Raw genomic sequence first — 19946 nt, 5'->3', positions numbered from 1 at the left:
GGGCGTCTCGCCGTCGAGAGTCAAGGGCCTGGTCCTAATACTTGAACTTCCACCCTTGTTCTGCCCTTTCGTCCTTCACATGCTGAAGGATTTGAGTGCAGCGAGTCCCACTTCTTCACATCAGTCTTTCACTCTGCCCCTTTTGGGTCCCATTTCAAACACTTCGCACTCAAAGCCTTCAACCTGAACGAGGATTTGAAGGACACATGAGCAGAACAAGGGTGAAGTGAGAGTATTGGGACCGGGCTTTCTGCACTTCTGCTAGCGTGCAACTATACATCAGTCCAAGGGCCAGACAATTTTTTGGTCCATTTCAGAGTGGCAAAGCCTAACCACATTTTTTGAAAGCATACATGTCTCTAGCTAATATTTTGGTATGATGGTCCTTCTAAAGTGGCAGCTGAGTCAGTTACCGGTTCATAAAGTTAACAACCCCTATGGACAAATTCCAAAAAAAAAAACTCCCTCCCCCCCAGAAAGGCAGGAATGAAGTTTGGTTCTTTTCTCATGCTGAGGCTGAGGGGCTGGGCTGGAAAGTATTTTTTCTCTAAGGATAAATTCTGCCTAAAAGGTGTGAAAAGCTCACTTCAGCATTCTTCTGTTTCTGATTTAATATTTCAGCCTTCTGCTATGCTGGAACCCTTTTTCTTCCATTTCAGCCTTCAGTTTTTTGCTACCATGTATGACTTAACCTTTTGTCTATTAATTCAGCCTTCATTTCCCCCCCCCACTATTTCAGCCTTGAGCTTCTTTTCTATGACAATTTTTTTTCTTTTAGCCTTCAGCTTTATTCTGCTGTTTCTGATTTTAGACAGGAAGTATCTCTTGTAGCTGTCTAGATTTCTTAAAAATTATGACTTTATGACTAAAGTCTTAAAACCACAAATACCTGTTTAAACTCTATTATGCATGCATCTTAGTGAAGTGAGTTTTTGAAATAAATGAACTTTCATCAACATTATTTAATATGACTATTTCTAAGCAGAGTTTAAGTGAGTCTCAACAGGTAACAGCAGACTTTCAAAAATAATCCCATTATATTGCTGGCAAAATGCCCCGTCAGTAAACCACTTACTACTGCAGCACCAATATGAAAACACATTCCAATAATCCCACCACCATTAAAAAAAAGATAAAGTACCTTAAACACTTCATATCTTTATTTTTCCCTTTTAGAACTGTACAATTAAATATGTACACGTTATCTAAATGCTTTCATGTATAGCTGTTTGACACCCACTTAAATGATCAAATCGAAGCTTGTGTAGTTGTGAAATCCACTCTTTGAAAATGGTGAATGAGGGAAGGGCAGAACGACTCAAACCCACCTGCACCCACCACACAAACAAATTTAAATTTCCAGTGTCACAGAAAACTAATTACAAATCTTATTTACAGAGAAATGGACAAAACTCAATTTAAATTCTTAAGGGCTATTGAATCAATTACTCAACTGGTAATTTCAGACATTGTGGGACAAAAACACAAGCAACTGAGAAATGTTCTGACTGAATGGAGAAGTTTCTCAACAGGGTGTGCATGTCTAACCTGATCCAATGACTGGGATTTCCTTCTCCTTAAATTTTACTTGGGCAAGCTTAAGGTTATGAATTGGCATAAAAAAACAAACAAAAAAACCCAGTAAAATATGAGAATTGTAGCAGAGCAATTAGCTCTAACATGTCAATTGGAAAAACAAGTCCATGACCAAACCCATTCTGCCTCTTAAGTAAAAACAAAACTTCCTTACAGGCAGAAAATCAGTTTCAATTCTTTTAACGTGATTGTATTCAAAATAAAGCACATTGACACCATGTATACTAAATAATTTACTACTGTAAGTGCTTATCTGAGAAAAATTATTTTTCACTGGGAAGAATGTGTTGATTGTTTTGTTAAAGTGACAGAGCTGTGGTTCTTACTGGCTTAAATAATACAGCAATTACATTTTCCTTTTTAGTTTGACGTTCTTCAGTTGGATCAGTTCAAGCACGTCAGTATCTGTCACAGAAGCTGGATCCATGCCACCATTCAAATTGGGAGTTTTGCTCCTCTGCAAACAAATAATATTTCAGCGAGTCCTACTAAACCCTCCTCTTTGGAACTTTATGCTGCATTTATCGCACCACTACTCAGCTGCCTAAACTGCCTTTTTGATTTTGTAAGCAATCAAGAGCAGGTTAATTCTGCAGTAACAGACTTAATGCCACATCACCAGCTGGAATGATACAACAGGAACAATTCTGTGAAATATGGCTTCTTCAGAATATCAAACATGGATATGGTAACCGACTACGCTTCCCGTCTTTGTTGTGTTTGTTTCAACAACGTTTCAACTGGTGTCACAACATACATCTAAATCTAACAATTGTATAAGTTCACATAATGTCCCAACAACCTGATTTTTATGGTACAACATTAATTTTGGGTGACAGTTGAGTATCAGACCTGAATGTATAACGCCACGGCCAGCAAAACTGCATCTAGCCTGGCCTGATATTCATATTCATATGAGAGAACTCAGTTTGGAAATGATTGTTCACTACATCACTGACTACAGGAGTTCTTGGATGGTTTGACATCATTACCACAAACTGATTTTAGTGAAATGTTATGGCAGCTCCAAATTACACAGCAGCATTAAAAAAACATTGATTCATGTAGTGTTTCTCTCATGTACCATGTGTTCTTCAATCCCAGACTGCTCCATAAAACTCAAGGATTTGTGGAACACAACAAACCTCCCATCAAGAAGAAGAAAAAAAAAAAAGAAAAATCAAAAATGATCTTTGTTCCACCTTACACTTCTAATTTCTTTAGATTTACCATTAACCATTAACCCAGAGGACATGAATCTGACTTCAACTTCTGGGCCTCAGGAACAGCAGCCTAAGTCACAAGACGTTTTCCAACTGTCACAATGGTTGAGATGGAAGCAAACAGAAGATTTACTGTTCACACATGAAAAACTTCTGTACTTGTAGGATGTTGGGGTTGGGGGGGGGGAAGTCCTCGAAATTGGAAGACACTATAAAATAAAGTCAAAGTGTGTGTTTGTCAGACAAATACAACCAGCTGAAGTTCACATGATGGCAATGGTATACCTCCTGAAAAGAGGTCAGCAAAATGCTTCTTCTATAATAAGTGAGATTTTAATCAACTAATCTTTCATTAAAGAAAAACAGTTGGAGAGCTTTTTTTTTTTTTTACGTCGGGAATTGTGGGATCATCTAAGAACATGCAGTCCAGATGTGGGAATAGAAAGAGCAGAGGGAAGTTACCCTTCCGTCTCACTTTGAGACAGGAATGGTCCATCTAAAGCTGCCTCATCTGTCACCCAACATCCCCACAGCACAGCCCAACTGAAAATAAACAGACCTACCAAAACAAAAATAAAAAAATAAAATAAAATACAGTCAGGACTCCATGCATGCATCTGTCCTCATCTGCGGCATAACAAGCCACAGTCTGTGAAGCTGGGGGGTTTAGGGTAGAATGGGAGCTGATATATAATTTGAGCCTTTATTGTTACAATACATTCACTTAAAAAAAAAATTACATGTACATTTGTTCTTTATGCATTTCCTGGACAAAAACAGAAGTCCATGTTCAGAGAGCTGCTGTTTGCCTGTCGACTATGCCTGAGAATAAAGTCTCTGCTGTCAGTTGAATTGAAGAGTGGAAGAGCCAATTTGAGAAAAGAGGAGAATGGGGGAACAAAACACACACACACGAAAAAAAAAACAAAAAAAAACCCAACACCAATTTTTTCAGTCACGTGCCTGGTACAGTTGGGATCCCCAGGATGAGCTGGGTCAGCTACTGCTGACCACAAGGAACTTCACTTTCCTTCAGTCTCTCAGTGGGTGAGTTTGTTAGCCTCTATGGTAATCAGGGAATTCAGAATCCATCCACCCAAACTGTCAGGCCTCTTTCTGCCAGAGTGCGGTTCACTGAAACCACCTGCAAAAATGGACAAAGTTAAAAAAAATAAATAAAAAAAAGAGCCTAGATATACTGCCCAGAAAGCAGTCAGTCTCTTCACTGTCACCCTTTTTCATATTAATTCATTTTAAAATAAATGTCCCTTTTATGAAACAAAAGCTACAAACTCATGTGATAAGTTTAAAAAACAAAAATCCATATTTCCATCTGTAATAGCAACCAGGTAAGATCATGTTTGTGACAAACCTCATCTCCAACAAGGTTCCACAGGTGGACAAGCGGGAGGCCGGTGTTGTTGTCGTAGTTTGAGACCTTTAGAAAAAGAAAACATCAGCCAGCGGTCACTCAGTCTTCTACAATAGAAGGAGTTGGTCCTAATGGTACTAATGGTAGACCCACCTGTGCTAGCAAGGCGACACCTCGGGTCATTTCTTCCAGTGTGGTCGTAGCATCCGTTGAGAAACAATCCTCCCCTGTTAAACGAATGACAATTCTATGAGCTAAAATCACAGTAATTGACCCAGCATCTGGTTGTGCCACAGAAAAATTACAAAATGTCATGAAAGGCTTTTAGATGACTTAAGAAAATTCAAAGTTTGTCCAAAAATTCTTTAAATATTCCTATAAAGGAGCATGCGACAATTACTACTTAATGGGACGCAGCTTTGCTACTAATCGTCAACACTGCAATGAGATAACAAGGTCAGGAAAAAGTTTTAATTAAATAGCAGGGAGAGAGAAGTAGGTCAGTTATTTGGCTTTGACAACCGGAGCGTAGATTCTGTTTGTTTTTTTTGGTTAAAAGAAAAAGGCGACCCACACACCACCTCTGACAGATAATCAGGTGTTTAAATTAGCTGCTGTGTCAGATTAGCTAATAGCAGCGGTAGCTAATCTACCACACCGATCACTTGATAAACGCAAAATAAACATCAAGCCTAAAAAACACAAAACAATAACAGACTGACTGTTCTGTTCTTTGTGTGGGAAATGTTTGGTGTTGAATCCTGATCCATTAGTGCCGTTGTTGTGGCAACTGTGGTTTTGAATTATTCTTTAACCGTTTTTCTGTTATTTTTCCCTTTGCCGTTCCGCACTGCACTAAATAAATACCCAAATCTCCAGGTTTCATTTAGATGATGCCAGGGCAGCGCGACTATGGATGGCAAAAAGAATATCCTTTTTGCCCTCCAGCATTGTGTGCATGTGCAAAATTTGCAGATGTAAACAGTAGCATGGGGTCCATATAGAGGCCACAGAACTCAACGCAGCCGCCCTGAGTTCAACTTCCATCCTGTTCCTTTCAGCATGTCCCCTCCCCTTCTCTCTGCTCATTCCCTGTCAGATTACTGTCAAATAAAGGCCACTAATGCCAAATAAATCCTAAAAAAAAAAAGAACCCAGCATTTAATCAGAATTTTATAAATTTCTTAAATGTAAATTCTGTGTTAAAAAATTATGTTCAACAACTAGTCTCCTGAAAACATCTGCAGCTGAAAGGACCAAGTTGAAGTAAAGTCTGAAAAAAACATTGGATCCTGGTGTGCCGTCTACCTGCTCTGTGTTTAAATTTTGTCTATTTGATAGTTGTATCATAAATGCAGAGCATTGTGAAGACATTTTGGAATCTCCTTCAGTTTCCTACCAAGTCAAGAGGAGCTGGTGTGTTTAAAATGCATTGTAAAAATCAAAACCTCCAACATAGAAAGTCTGGTTGAGTTTAGAGGTGTGAGTATGTAATTGAACTCTAATGCAAACCAAAAAAGTGAACTCTGGTCTGCCTGGTCTCGGTTTGGTTGAAGGGAACTCTGGCGCAGTTTGAATGCAGGTTAATGCAAGTGGACCGGAGGCCGCTCCAAAAGCAGGAAGCTATAGAAAGCCTCCTTATATATATATATATATATATATATATATATATATATATACACATACACACATTTGCACAGTTAATGGTCAAACAATTAAGAGTTTAAATAATGATCACCACAAACCTGGAAGTGGAGCAACGTTGTCAAGCAGTACTTCTGCACCTTGAAAGGGTAGTGTTACAAAATCCGATCTGGAAGGAAGGACCCAAATATTAAAAAAATATATAAATGTGTACAGTTCATGAACAGAAATCACCTACCTGCACACCGACAGTATCATGATAAATTGTGATTTAAAGAAAAAAGTACACAGTTTGCTTGAAATAGTTTCAGATCAGTATTGCTTGCTGTACTGTCCAATCATCTATTGGAGACTTAACTTTACAGTGTCATGTACTATTTATACCTCTTGCAGATCTAAAATACATACTTTAAAGGGGCAGTATTATGTAAAATAAACCTTTTTGAGCTTTACGTCATGTGATAATGTTATTCCTTATTCTCCATTTATGATTTGTTAAAACAGAGGGATTGTAGGTTTAAAAATAAAGAGTCACCCTGTTCTGAATAAAATACATTTGTTTTTAAAGAAGTTGTAGCATGAACTATAAATAACTTAACTACTGTGCATCAGTACTCCGATTTGGCAAGTATCTAAGCTGAAGTTATTTTACTGTGGAAAAAAACTGGTAATTCATTCTAAACTCAAGACTTGATGCTCATTGCTAAAGATGAATGTTCAAAAATAACAGTGGAGTCATGCTGAAAGCTATTCAACACAAAAAAGAACATTTAATATTATCGCTTCATAAAGGCCTTTCCATAAGGGGTGAAGTTGATTCAACAGTTTTCTCAGTGGGGTTTGGACTCCCCAGTCCTGTTTGTGATCTTCATGGACAAGGTCTCTGGTAGAAGTTTGGAATGGCTGATGTCTGGTTTGATAATGTTGGAGGCTCCTTGCTTTTTGCAGATGACATGCTTCTGTTGGATTGTTCAGGCCGTGACCTTCAACAAGGATGAAGGTCAGTTCCCTTTAAGGTCGAGAGCATGACTCAGTGACCCCGGCCTTAAAGGGACACTGACTGCAAAACTGAAAGAGAGCCATTTGCTAAATGCCACAATAATGAGAGAAAGATGGTCAGATTTTTTACAGTCTTCAAAATCACAAGTGTAGATACAGAATGATCGTCTCCCATGACTGTCATGGTTGTAGAAACCTCTGATAGGTTAACTCAGTGGTCCCCAAGGTTTTTCTCCTGGGCCCCCCCTATGGATTATAAATAGCTGTTTGGTTGAACGACGTGCGTTAGCAGGGCTGCGGGTATTCTTAGAGACTCCATGTCTCTAAGAAAGGGGAGGGGTGGGGGGAATCGACTTTTTTGGGGGCAAAATTAATGTACATAGCTGAACATGGACAACAACACCAGTAGCCTACAAGCTACTTGTTAACAAGCTTAAGGTTCTGTATTGATATTAGCTAGTCATCCTTTAGCTAACATTACCTGCATCCAACAGCTTTACTCAACTCAGTCGGTTAGTTTGGGGGAAAAACTGTGAAAAGTTCTTTGCGTTTTGCTGGTTTGCTGCCGTGATTCTAACACAAACCTGCGTAGCTCCGCCCAGCAGCAGCAGGTCTCCTTCACTGGTGGAAACCCAGCGCGAGCGTCGTAGCGCTCATGTTGCGTTTAAATGCGGCTCGGAAAAACAGGTTACAACATGTTAACAACGGATTAAACAGTTTTAACTGCTGATAAAAGTGACAGAGGACACAAATATGGGACGTGTGGAAGCCTCTACTGTATCAAATTGACAGAGGAATAACAGAGAGTTGGCCATTCTAAGGTAAAAACCCAGCGCATACAGTGTTCATGTTTTTTTTGTTTTTCTTTCATCCAGACAGCTTCCCGCGTCCCCCCCTGCAATGGCACAGCGCCTCCCCTAGGGGGCGCGCCCCACAGTTTGGGAACCTCTGGGTTAACTGATGAATTAGAGTCCATTGGAGGAAAACGTGAATGTATTTCACAGTTGGTGTGTCTGTGACACAGTGTGTCGGACAGTGCCGACAGCAACAGAGGAGCTCCACAAAGACATGTCCTCTCTCCCCCCTTCTTCACCCTCCATACAACCAACTTCAGCCGCTGCACTGAGGCTCATCATCTACTAAAGCCCTCAGATGATTCACCTGTGGTTGACTACATCAGTGAGGTTGATTAGGTCGAGTACAGGGCTGCTAGTTCTTAATTTTTGTGTTCATGCTTCAGTTTTCCTTTTGCTTATTAGAATGATCCATCACTCATGAAAACAACTCCCCACCTCCAAGATGAGTAACCACACAAAACCCTTCCAGGTACAGAGGTAGCTCCTTCATTACTTACATCATTGTAAGTAATGAAGTCATCAGGTCACATCCACATATGAACAAATGAGCATTTTAAATAACTTTTATTGTTTAAGTTCAGTGATACAAATAAGACCTGTGACTTGCCTGATTTGTCGGAGTGAATCGATCTTCACTTTGTCATAACCGCCGTAGTCGACATATCTAATCTCCACCTCATCAGTTTCCTTATAGAAGCTGATGACCTGAGCTCTCCACCAGGCCCCGTCCACTGCTGGGGCTGCACAAATAACACCCACTGAAACACAAAAATAAAACCTTACTTTCAGTCGAGCAGATGTTCATCCAATTGTTAGAGTAGCAAACTGTGGCAATCAATTTTAGATAAAAAAACAAAAACAAAAAAACTCTTATTTGTCCTACAAAATATTTCTAGAAATGCATAGGAGCTGCATCTTCATGTTCAAACATTTGAAATGAACACATGTAAAAGCCAAAGTCTCATTACTTTCTCAACAAAAATAAGAGCAAGAAAACAAGGATTACCTTCAGCGGGTGAGGGCAGAGCTGGAGTACCCGGCTGGGAATAGCAAAGGAACATCTGCTGGTCGAGACTCCGCAAAGCGTGGTAGGTGGGATGGGTGTGCTGCTGGACAAAGATGTGACCAGCTGACACAATGTTGACCACAATCACTTCAACCGTCACTCCACTAGGCAGGAGGAGCTGTGGAAAAACGTCATGGTAAAATAAGAGTCAACTCCTCCACACCAACTCCCAAAGTTTTCAATTCCTGTAAGTATTCCAAAAACAGCAGCAGTAAGGAATCTCAGTCTTACCCAAGAGGTTATGGGAAGTGATGGCAACGTGAGTGGAGGTGCATATAGATTCGTCAAGTCCAGATCTTTAAATTTCTTGCCAATAAATGACAGTGCCTTATCAACCTGCTGCTGCAAACCTGGAGAGAAATTAAGCACAATTTCCATTAAAGCAGACCAACCCGACAGCAGAATGATAGCCAAGTTAGTCATATACTTCATTTAGCAAATTTAAAAATTCCCACTTTATGACAAAAGATTCTGCCTAAAAAGATGAAGGGCATTTTCTCCAGACTCACCTTCAATGTGGCAGATTTGGAAATCCTGGGTGTAAGGCAAAGTGGAAATGTAGATTTTTGCACCAGAGTTCTGCTTCAGGAAACTGACATATCTCCCTTGTTTCCCAATCAATCGTCCTACAAGATGCTGACACAAGAAAGCAAATGGGACAAGAGGACATCTTAGAAAATGAGGGGGAAAAAAATCAAGACACCCCTATGGAGTGTCATTCAGGGGGAAAAGTTCGACCAATTCCAAGGGCTGTGTCTGCATGAAATGGTTTGTTGTTGTGTTTTAGTACGTCTCAAACCAACTGGACTTTCTAGGCAAACAGACTAGAGTTCGATTAAAGCAGTCTAAACAGGGCTGGTGTGAAAATATTTACCAAGATATTCAGAAATTCAACTTGTCCTGTTCCTTTTACCACATGTAACAGATGAGTCAGTCAGCAGCAGTCCTGACCCCCCCTGACCTCCATATCAACCTAATGCCTCCTCTCAGTCCCTGTGAACAAGCTGACCAGTCCTGTGTTCAATGACATGTCAATTAGCATCATTCCAGGAAGTTTATGGGGATTTCGATCCCTCTTTGCTCTTTTTACAAATACACACCACAATTGAAATATTACTGACAGAAATTCAAAAAAAAATCCTTATAATGATAAAAATCATCATTTTTATTGGAGGCTGGGTGGCTTGAACAGCGCGTATCCTACCTTAGCTTACAAGTAAGTTGCAGATAAATCTGCCATTTTTCTCCCAGCATGTCCCTCTTTATTCTCTTAAATGAATTTCACAAAATGAAACTACATGCCGTTTTCTGATGATCTTGATTGCTTCATGGATATTTCGTACATATCCCTGTTACAGTTGCTGGTGTGTAGAGAGCTTTGCCTGAACTAAAACTGATTCAAAAACTATTTGAGGTCCAACATGTCAATAGACTTTGGAGGAGCATGCAGCACCCCTTTAGTAAATTATTTATATCTTTGCACAGTTCAAACCATTTAGTATATCTACATATTTATTGTTGAAATTGCAGCGCAGGCAGAGCCAGGCAATGCATGCATGCAACTTTTATAAAATATGTTTCTTACATATTTGGTAAAACTGTCACTATGTCATGGCCTTTTATGAGACATAATCAGTGAAGAGATCAAGCGTCTCCTCCCTGTGCCCTGCTCCCAACCAGTCATAGCCAGGAGGAAAGTCTTAGCGCTGCCAATCAACCGTGTGTACATGCTGCTCAATGTGCCAAAGGCGGAGAAGCCGTTTTGGACATTTATCAAAAGTGCTTTTGCACATATTCAGCAATGTGTAAAAAATGTTTTAAAACTATGTTTTTTTGTGATTTGGGTCGCTTTTTTTGTTGTTGCAAGTTTTAATCTAAATTGAGGAACAAAAATTGTTCCCAGAATTTAAACTTTTAAACAGAATGCAGCAATCTTTTATTCCAACACATTCATAAAATCTTTGTCTCATGTTTCTAACCCTTCTAACAAAACTGCTTCAAGTTCATTATTTATGACAAAGATTTCTTGTTCTCATTGATGTTCATTTGATATTCAAACTAAATATTCCTATTGTTAAAATGCTCAAATAAGGTCATTTTGATCCAAATATAAAAATAACTTGTATTTATAATCGCATTTGAGTATCAGACAATACATTCCTATATTAAGAGAAAAATACTGCACAATTGCACAAAAGAATTAGGTTATGCACACACACACACACACACACACACACACACACACACACACACACACACACACACACACACACACACACACACACACACACACACACACACACACAGAGGTCATGTGTTTTAGGCATCACTGGTTGCTTTGACTAACCTTTGGGACCTCAATCTCCCAGATGACGAGTTCTGAGGTAGATGATGTAGAGTTGTTGCCCTGGTTCTCACACAAACTCATGGTGCAGCCGCTGTCCACAGAATCCATGCTGTTCACATCAGAACCTACAGACAGACAGAGCCATTACTCTTCATTCCCAGAAACATCAAGAGCAGGATGCAATGTTGAGCTTTTGCTAATATAGATACATGCATAACTTACCCTATCATTATGAAAGCCATCAATAACAATTAGGATGACGCATAAATAAACTTTTGTAACTAGGTCTTAATATAATCAGGTTTGCTTAAAGGAGTTAAGGACATATGATTTCAAGAACGGAATAAGAGAATTTGACTACTAAAAGGGAATTCACTGTACAATATGAAACCTTGCTTGTCTTTTTAAGTTGATTATTTAGTTTCAAGACCAGCTAGCAGTTTTTTCCACGTTTAACACCGACCTCAACATCGAAAACAAGTAGGGATGCACAATATATCAGCACAAACAGTAGTGTCAGTCCATCTTAGTCGTTTTTAAACCTAATTAATAACATTGACCTTAATTATCATTGTATTAAGAGGCAGGTATTCAGGTCTAGACATAGCTGTTCACCTATTGTAAACGTAGCCATAATTCCTTACTAAAAAAATACATCTCTGCAGGTTTCTACAGAGATGTAAGGGAAATTTTACATTTAAAAACAAGCCATGACATATTGCAACATGTTTTGGAGGTAGAGTCTTGGACGGTATTCGATGTCTTTTAGCTGTGATGGTACAAGGTGTTGTGTTCTATTTGTAGAAGTACCTGGAATCACCTGGCGATTCCGTTTTATCATCAATTTTATTCTGTTTATACTTAAAATGCATGTTTAAGAAAACAGAAGTTTTCACTAAAAATTTCAGAAGTAATGATGTGCAAATAAAACCACTAAATAATCATGTCTCACCTCCAGACTGATCTGTGTCCAACTCGCATGTCCCGTGAGCTCCGTTCCTCAGGTCGTCCCCGTTAACTTTCTTTATGCCACATGCAGCATCAGAATTCCCTTCAGCCTCCTTTGTGATGCTCCCAGCTGCAGACTGAGGTGGTACAGTTTCATTTGCTGATGAGTCTGTAATCTTTAAAACACCTGCTGGATTCTCCAGCGTGCTGCTCTGCAGGTCCTCGCTGCTGTTCCCTTCCTCAGAGTGGTATGTGCTGCAGGCCGAGTCTTCAGTCAGCACTGCAGCATCGTCACATTTATGTTTGTTAAGTAGCGTTTCCCTTTGGTGTGGTAGTGTTGGCCAGGCTGCATTCTGTGCACTGTTGGTTTTCAGAATCCTGGTTTCAACCCACACTGGAGTCACTGAGCCACCTTTTGGCACTCCCTGGACTTCCTTCTCTGCATGCTCATGGTTTCTCTGTGAGGGAACATCAGCAGGAAAGTCTTCCGTTATTGGATCAAGTTGTGAGGATCGAGTGCCACCGGCCAGAGTAACACTCGTGTTGGAGGGTTTAGTGTTTGCTGCAATCTCACAGCTGCTGGTCCCAAGAACTTCTTGCGTGGCTGCAGAGAGGACCTCAGTAATGAGTCCAGCTGCCAGTAGCTCCAGATCACTCATTTCTTGAGGGTTTTCCTTAAAATGCACATCCACTGAGGTATCTAACGAGGTGGATGTACCCTGGACTGTGGAGGAAAGGATGGTAGGTGTGCTGGTGAGGATACATTTGTGTAAATCCTGTATTGAAAGGGCATTTTCTAGAGAGTCTCCATCTGATGACGCCATCCTGTGTGTTTCAGTCGATGTGAATAAGCAGATGGCCTCCTCTTGTGCAGCTACAGCGCTGTGATGCGTTGCAACTTCACCCTCTGGCTCTGGCCGCTCCGCATCCGAAAGATTTATTGCCATGGGGGAAAATCTGGCATCTTTGGGGTCATTGGACAACAAAACAACTTCCTCTACCGAGTCTTCTGGAAGAGGATCCAACTCTGTGGCTGGACATTTCTCCAACTCATCGATAAAGTCCTGGGTCGAGTCACACTCTGGGCCTTTGAGGGGTTTCACCAATTCCTCTACCAAATCACTGTCTCTAAATGTTGGTGCAACTATATTTGATGGTCGGTCAGCTTCCTCATGTATCGTTCTGCCGCAAAAATGAACATCATTGCACGTTTGTTCCAGTAAAGATATTGCTTCAAGATCTTGGGGAGGCGTCGGGGAAATAATTTCATTCTCTGTGTTCTCGTTGCTGTGATTTGTGAAGGCTGGGCTTTCCTCTTCATATAGCAAACCGTTGTTGCACTCTTGATGAGAGTCTTTAAATCTCACAGAAGTTGAAGAGACCTCGGGGCTTTTCTGTCCGATGGGTCGCTCTTTCTTCCTCGAGGTGTACCACCACCAGCCAATAAGCACAAGCACTCCGGGCATCGTGTAGGAAACAACAGACCGAAACCGAACTGGCATTTCGATGAGACACCAAACGCTACACCTGAAATTAACACACAAACGTTTGACCGGTATTAGCAACGTTTTGAAATGATTTGCTTTTGAACTAAGAATGAAAGAAAGCAAAAGAAAAAAACAATCCCATTTCGTGTGGTTGGTAAACGCATCAAAAAGCAGGATGTTTAATGCAACAACAAAACAAACCAAAATAAGGGATATTTGCTTTGACATAAGGAAGGGAATAACCTTAACAGTTCATGATGAGTTGCCAATGTTGACAAATTCAGGGCATCATCACTGATATTTCAGCAAAACACATTTTATTTTGCACAGCTAATTTTGACTTTTTTCTGTAACTTCTACCGGAAAGCAGGTTACACTCTGGAGATGGACATCTGGACAGCATGTCTGTCGTTAATAAAATAATTTGCGTGTGTGTGTGTGTGTGTTCCCTGGATGTATTACTACACTAATTTTAACAATTTGATTAATGTTAAAAGTTCTACACTGTTCCAGACTCAACTTTTCAGAGTTCCAAATCTCTTGTCATAAACAAAATATAAATAATTAAAGTTCACTGGCAATTAAATGTCAAACACTTCTACAGAAGACACACTTCAAATATGTCTTCTGCAAAATCTAGAAACTGGAAACAAGGACCAGTGAAGAAATAAAAGGAAAAATAATGTCAAGAGGAAAGTTAGGGAATTAAAAAAGGGATAAAGGACAAAAGGATGACAGACTAAATGGTCTAGAAAGGAAAACATTATGGAAGAAAAGAAGGAAAGGACACAAGCTAAGAAATACGGTCAAGGGAGCGAGGTAGGACACAAGGAATGAAGACAAGGATTCAGAAAGAAGAATGGAAACAACAAAGGAAGAAATTATATTAGTAGTAGACAAACAAGGGATGAAATGAAAAAACAAAAGAGAAAGATCGGACACACCTACAAGTAAAAAAAAAAAAAAATCAAATACACAAGGAAGGGAAGGAGCAAATTACAAGGGCACAGAGGTCACAAACAGAGGAAAGAATAGTCTGGAAATACAAATACTTTACAGTTTTATTGGCTTTTTCCATACCTGAAAATAATAAAATCAAATTTCATACTTTTCCAGACTTTATTGCCCACTGATTACAATTTGCAGGTGTAAAATTAATACGTGTGAAGGGCACCAAAACTAGTTCAAGCCAGAGGGTCCGATCCCCCCAGAACCGCCTTAGTGTATCTTATCAGTCTCTCCTTTTCTACTCTGATCCAACTGCAATAAAACACAGCTTAAATGATTTCATTAATTTAAGAAGTGGTTTAATCTCGACTGGTATATGTCTGATTGCTGGTGGGCTTTTAAATATTCCACCAGCGTAAGCTCTTACTGTAGAGGGAGATCCTGTTCATAAAGCCAGGACAAAGTAGCCCATTTGGAGGCCACTGTCCTGCTCTGGTACAGTCACAATGCAATGAGTACTACCGCATTGTATCCGTTAAGGGAACACGCAACTCCAATTAATTGAAAATTAGCCTGTACTATTTGACCTTCCCACCGTACAACCAGACGACACATCCCACAAGTTGAGCTAAGCAAAGGGCACGTGTGAGCTGCACGCGGGTTAGCGACTGTCCCGAACAGGCCTCATAGCCGCCAGTTAGCTCATAGCCGCCAAAGCTAGCCCGATAGCAGACGACATCCAGCGGCTGCCTCAGACAATTAATACGTCGTCAGATGGAGCCTCTGCGAATATTACTAAGATATGCCTGAAGATATGCCTTAAGTGCACAGCACAATGTCCGGTTATTTAACTTTCGTAACAGGGACGCAGCTACAGCGCACTGCTGACAACCAAGGGAAACGTGAAAGTTGGTTGTTCAATGACATTGCTCTTATGTTACTACAGAGTTTACTTTGTGTAGCTTGCAGGACTCCCAGGGAGCATCAGAGGACATTCTTTATGTTAGCGTTCTCTGCTTTCAAAGCAATAACAATGTCAAATGCACAGAACGTTCAAAGATCCGTCCAAAAACGTATCCGTCTCCTTTACTTACAGAAGTTTAAGGTCCCCAATGCTGCCACGCTAGGAACAATCCTGTTTGAATATTTTCAATCGCTTTACTGATCTCCTCCCCACGTGTTTAACCGATCTGCCTCAATCTGTAAAAACAGTGCAAACAGCTGTTCAAATCTCGCGACACTCGATTATGTACTCTCGCGTCAAGCGAGACCACATTTTCCACTGAAATTATACTTAAAAAAAAAAAAATATATATATATATATATATATATATATATATAGGAAAAATAATATGGGACAAAACCTCTAAATAACAGATAACCCTTTGTCTGGTTTTATTATTACTATTATTATTATTATTATTATTATTATTATTATTATATGATATGGTCTACTGCTTGTCTGAAATAAGACTTGTTGAGGTTACTGTCAACAATTGATAACAAAACACATTTGAACAGTCAAATATATCAATACAGTTTTACTTTTTAGCAGCGCCCCCAGTGAAGTGTGTACTCAAAGTGAGCTAGAAGTTATTTATTTATTATTTTGCGACAGACACAGTTTGCGCTGTAAATATAGTCAAATTTTCAAGATGGCATTTTTTTTATTGTTTTATTATTTGTCAAAAAACAAATACACATTTAACAGTGTTAAGGGTAATTACTCCTGCAATTCGGCTAATTAAAGACATGATTACATATTCAGCTATGACTCAAAAAATGATGATGAATGGCTGTGACTTTACAAACAAAAAATGTAACAAAAAATTCATAAGGAACACTCTGGTGTTATTTGACCAATTTTTGTTGTACAGTAGGGAAAGAAACAAAAATAATTTATAAAAAGGAAAATAAAAGAATGAATGGTATAAAAAGGGTTTATATGTAAAAAAAATAGATAACACAAATATAATAAAAGATGACGAGAATGTTGAAATATTAGCAAGAACATTAAAATTCATGGTTCAAGTATTAGTAAAGAGAAAATATAAAACTTAAACACAACGAAGAAACAATTTGTGAAATGTAGAGTTTACAAAGGAGTAGAAATGGGAGGAATGCCTTTAGATTTGAGAATAACAAAATTAAATAAATTATTGGTTAGATAATTTATTTATTTATTTAAGCTAGGTCGTCCAACATGGGGAATTTTAAATCCATGCAGGGAAAAAGGAAATGAAATGAGAAGTTTTGGATGGATAATTCAATTCAAAAATACTTTACTGACCCCAAAGGGAAATTAAATGTTGTTGTAACTCAGTAACTAAGATTCTTCAGAGTTATTGTATATAATGTTGGCTGTTGGCTGGGAAGATCTCTTGTAGCAGTCTGTATTACAGCAAACCTGAAGAAGCCTCTGACTGAAGACACTATGTTTTCCCAAGACTCAAAGAGGATGGTCAGGGTTGTTAATTTTTCTTGGTTTTAAGAATCCTTCTTTGCATCATCGTCTTCAAAGATTAAAAAGAATATGAAAGATTTTCAAATTAATTGTTTAAAAATGAGTCAAACTATACTAGTATTATACCAGTTATCCCACCCTTGATTTTACCAGAAGCAATAGTATATAAAAAGTATCAATCTTACATCATAGACAATTATTCAGTGCAACTATATGTAAACTATTATTGTCAATATATTCACATCTATACAGATGCAGCAAAAACAATAACCCGCCCAACCAGGAATAGCATTTGTAGAAGCAGAATTTAATTTAAAAATAGGAAAACAATTCACAGATGGATTATCAGTACATACAGGAGAAATGTTGGCAATATTATTAACTATGCAATGGATAGAAGACATAAAACCATTAAAAACAACAATTTCCTCAGATTTAAACTCTGCATTATTAAGCTTAAAATACAGTCAATCAGAGAGTAGGACAGACATTTTATTAGAAATATTACATACATTATTTAGAACACAAAATATGGGTTTAACAGAAACATTCTTTATGCTAAGAAAGAATGTGGGCACAAACACATGCTGGAGTTAAAGGGAATGAGATTGCAGATAAAATAACAAAGAGGGCTATTCAAAATATTATTAGTTTTATAGTAAAAACAAGTAAATCTGAGGGAAAGAGTAACATTAAACAAAAACCGATGAAAGAATGGCAGATGAAGAAAAAACAAGATTTGACAAGATTCAAAATATAGCAGGAGAAAGAAGAATTGGACGAAGAAATAGAAAGAGTGATGGCAAGAGAGATTTAGACATACAGGACTTAATTATACTGAGACTGGTAAATGTGATCACTGTGAAAAATATGAAGTAATAGAGCATGTTATATTAGAATGACAACTATGAAAAAGAGAGATGTGTGAAGAGAGAGTTTGAAAATATAAAGGACAAAGTTAGTTTAGTATTGAAGAACTTAGTAGTAAGCATATACAAATCATTATTTAATTTTTAAATGATACGGAATTGTTTAATAAAAGTTGACCATATGTAGTAGGTATGTATGTGTGAATGTGTGTACATATGCAGACACCCAGACCGATAGATAGATAGATAGATAGATAGATAGATAGATAGATAGATAGATAGATAGATAGATAGATAGATAGATAGATAGATAGATAGATAGATAGATAGATAGATAGATCTTGAACCATACTCCATACCAGTAGGTGGCAGTAATGCTACTACACGTTTTCTGCCAACCGCCAATAAAAAGCAAGAAGAAGAAGAAGAAGAAGAAGGAAAAAAAGAAGAAGAAAGAAAAAGAAATAAATAACCTGAAATAAAAACATTCATCGTTTTAGTACTGGCATTACTTCCTCTGTCTCTTATCCTGTGTAAGTGGGGGTATTTGCACGCTGGACCCCAACATTTAGAAAACACGTTCGTGTCAAGCCTACGGAGTCGTCAGCACAACCAGGAGTGTTGAAGACCACATTTGTTAAGGTTAGTGTATGTGTACTATCATTTCTGACGACACTAGTTTATTATTGTTAACCACCATACTTTAAGCTGATAATTTCGTTTCTGTTTTATATCATCTTGTCAACAGCTTAAAGGACACCTTACAACTTACATTCTGTACAATTTAACTAACGTTCACATTTATTTTGGTGGCAACAGTTCTTAAAGTTTTCCTCCCTCAGTAAGCCAGAGTACAAAAAGAATAGGCACATAATGTAATGTTACAAAGTAGCTGAGCTTTACATATTTCTTAAGCGTTTCTTTTGTCACGCTTAAATGTTTCAGATCATGAGTATTAATAATAACCAATAATGATGTAAATAGTAACATGTAGAAAATGGTGAGTAATTGTGCTCAGATTAGCATAAGCATTAGCTCATACATTGCCTAAATCTAAGAATCTAATGTTTACATTCTCTGAATGTAAACATTAGATTCCATTTCTTTAAATGCAAAATTAATCTACTCAAGTAAGAGCAATAGTTCATACTACTCAAGTAAAACTAAAAACTACAGTGCAGTAAAACTACATCTACCCCTTTTCTATACCTTCAATACTTCAGTATAAACTACAACTTTTGCCCCCCCCCAAAAAAGTTTTCTTTTGGGGAAAAAAACTTTTTTTGTTACCAAAATATTTTTTCAAGTAAATTTAAACAGTACTACCCACCGCTGAACACCAGCAAAAACAAAGTTAGTAGCTATTCTTGCTAACAAGCTTAACGTGATATATTATCATGGATTAATTAATCTTGGAAAATGTTTATGTGAAGCTGATGTTATCGTATGACGTTATCGTATGTTTGTTGTTGTCAGGTGTGAGAACAGTGAAGACAGAGGGTCGTTGGGACATCATGAGGCAGCTTAAAGGCAAACCTAAGAAAGAGACATCAAAGGACAAGAAGGAGCGGAAGCAGGCTATGCAGGAAGCCCGACAGCAGGTGGCCACAGTGGTGGTGCCTACACTCACTGTGGTGGTTCTACTCATCGTTGTGTTCGTCTATGTGGCAACCAGGCCTGGGGCTATGGAATGAACGTTATTGTTGTTCAGCAATATTACAATGGAAGAAACCAAGGACTCCCTCCTTGATGTGAGAGCATTTCCACCATTTGTCTTAATGAAAGCGTCCAAAGAATCCCTGTCCAGGATTTAAGCAGCTAAAAGAAGAATATGTCGTACCTTCGTGCCTTTAAAGATGAATGTGGTCAACATTGATTGAAACCTGTCTTTTAGATATTGATTTGTCTTTATGTCCTGGAATATAACTCAACACGCTTTATACCAAAGAATGTCTGTACACAGATAATGTCTGTCTACACAGATGGTGTCAAAGAATGACTCTTTAGATTGTGCCTTTGAGTTATTCAAAATGGATTTAATGAATGATCCTACTCTGGTTTTCTGAATGTTGGTAGGCCCAATCAGTCCATTAGATGTAATGGACTGGTTGGCTAATTTCTTACCA

General features: G+C 38.5%; 1 protein-coding gene across 1 annotated transcript; it reads right to left on the bottom strand.

Annotated features, from left to right (window-relative positions):
• Positions 1-1138: 1138 nt before the first annotated feature.
• Positions 1139-15758, bottom strand: akap1b (A-kinase anchoring protein 1b). Its single transcript, XM_015007161.2, has 11 exons — positions 15582-15758; positions 12057-13579; positions 11105-11229; positions 9267-9393; positions 8989-9107; positions 8698-8875; positions 8299-8449; positions 5937-6004; positions 4345-4418; positions 4192-4257; positions 1139-3963 (listed from the first exon to the last, which is right to left on the bottom strand). Exons 2-11 carry the CDS (start codon positions 13552-13554, stop codon positions 3901-3903), a joined length of 2469 nt encoding a protein of 822 aa, XP_014862647.2. The 5' UTR covers positions 13555-13579; positions 15582-15758; the 3' UTR covers positions 1139-3900.
• Positions 15759-19946: the final 4188 nt, after the last annotated feature.

Source organism: Poecilia mexicana, unplaced genomic scaffold, assembly GCF_051168715.1.
Source record: "Poecilia mexicana isolate PSO_F unplaced genomic scaffold, ASM5116871v1 scaffold_13, whole genome shotgun sequence".
Lineage (NCBI taxonomy): Eukaryota > Metazoa > Chordata > Actinopteri > Cyprinodontiformes > Poeciliidae > Poecilia > Poecilia mexicana.
This window is presented reverse-complemented; position numbering and strand designations above follow the sequence as displayed.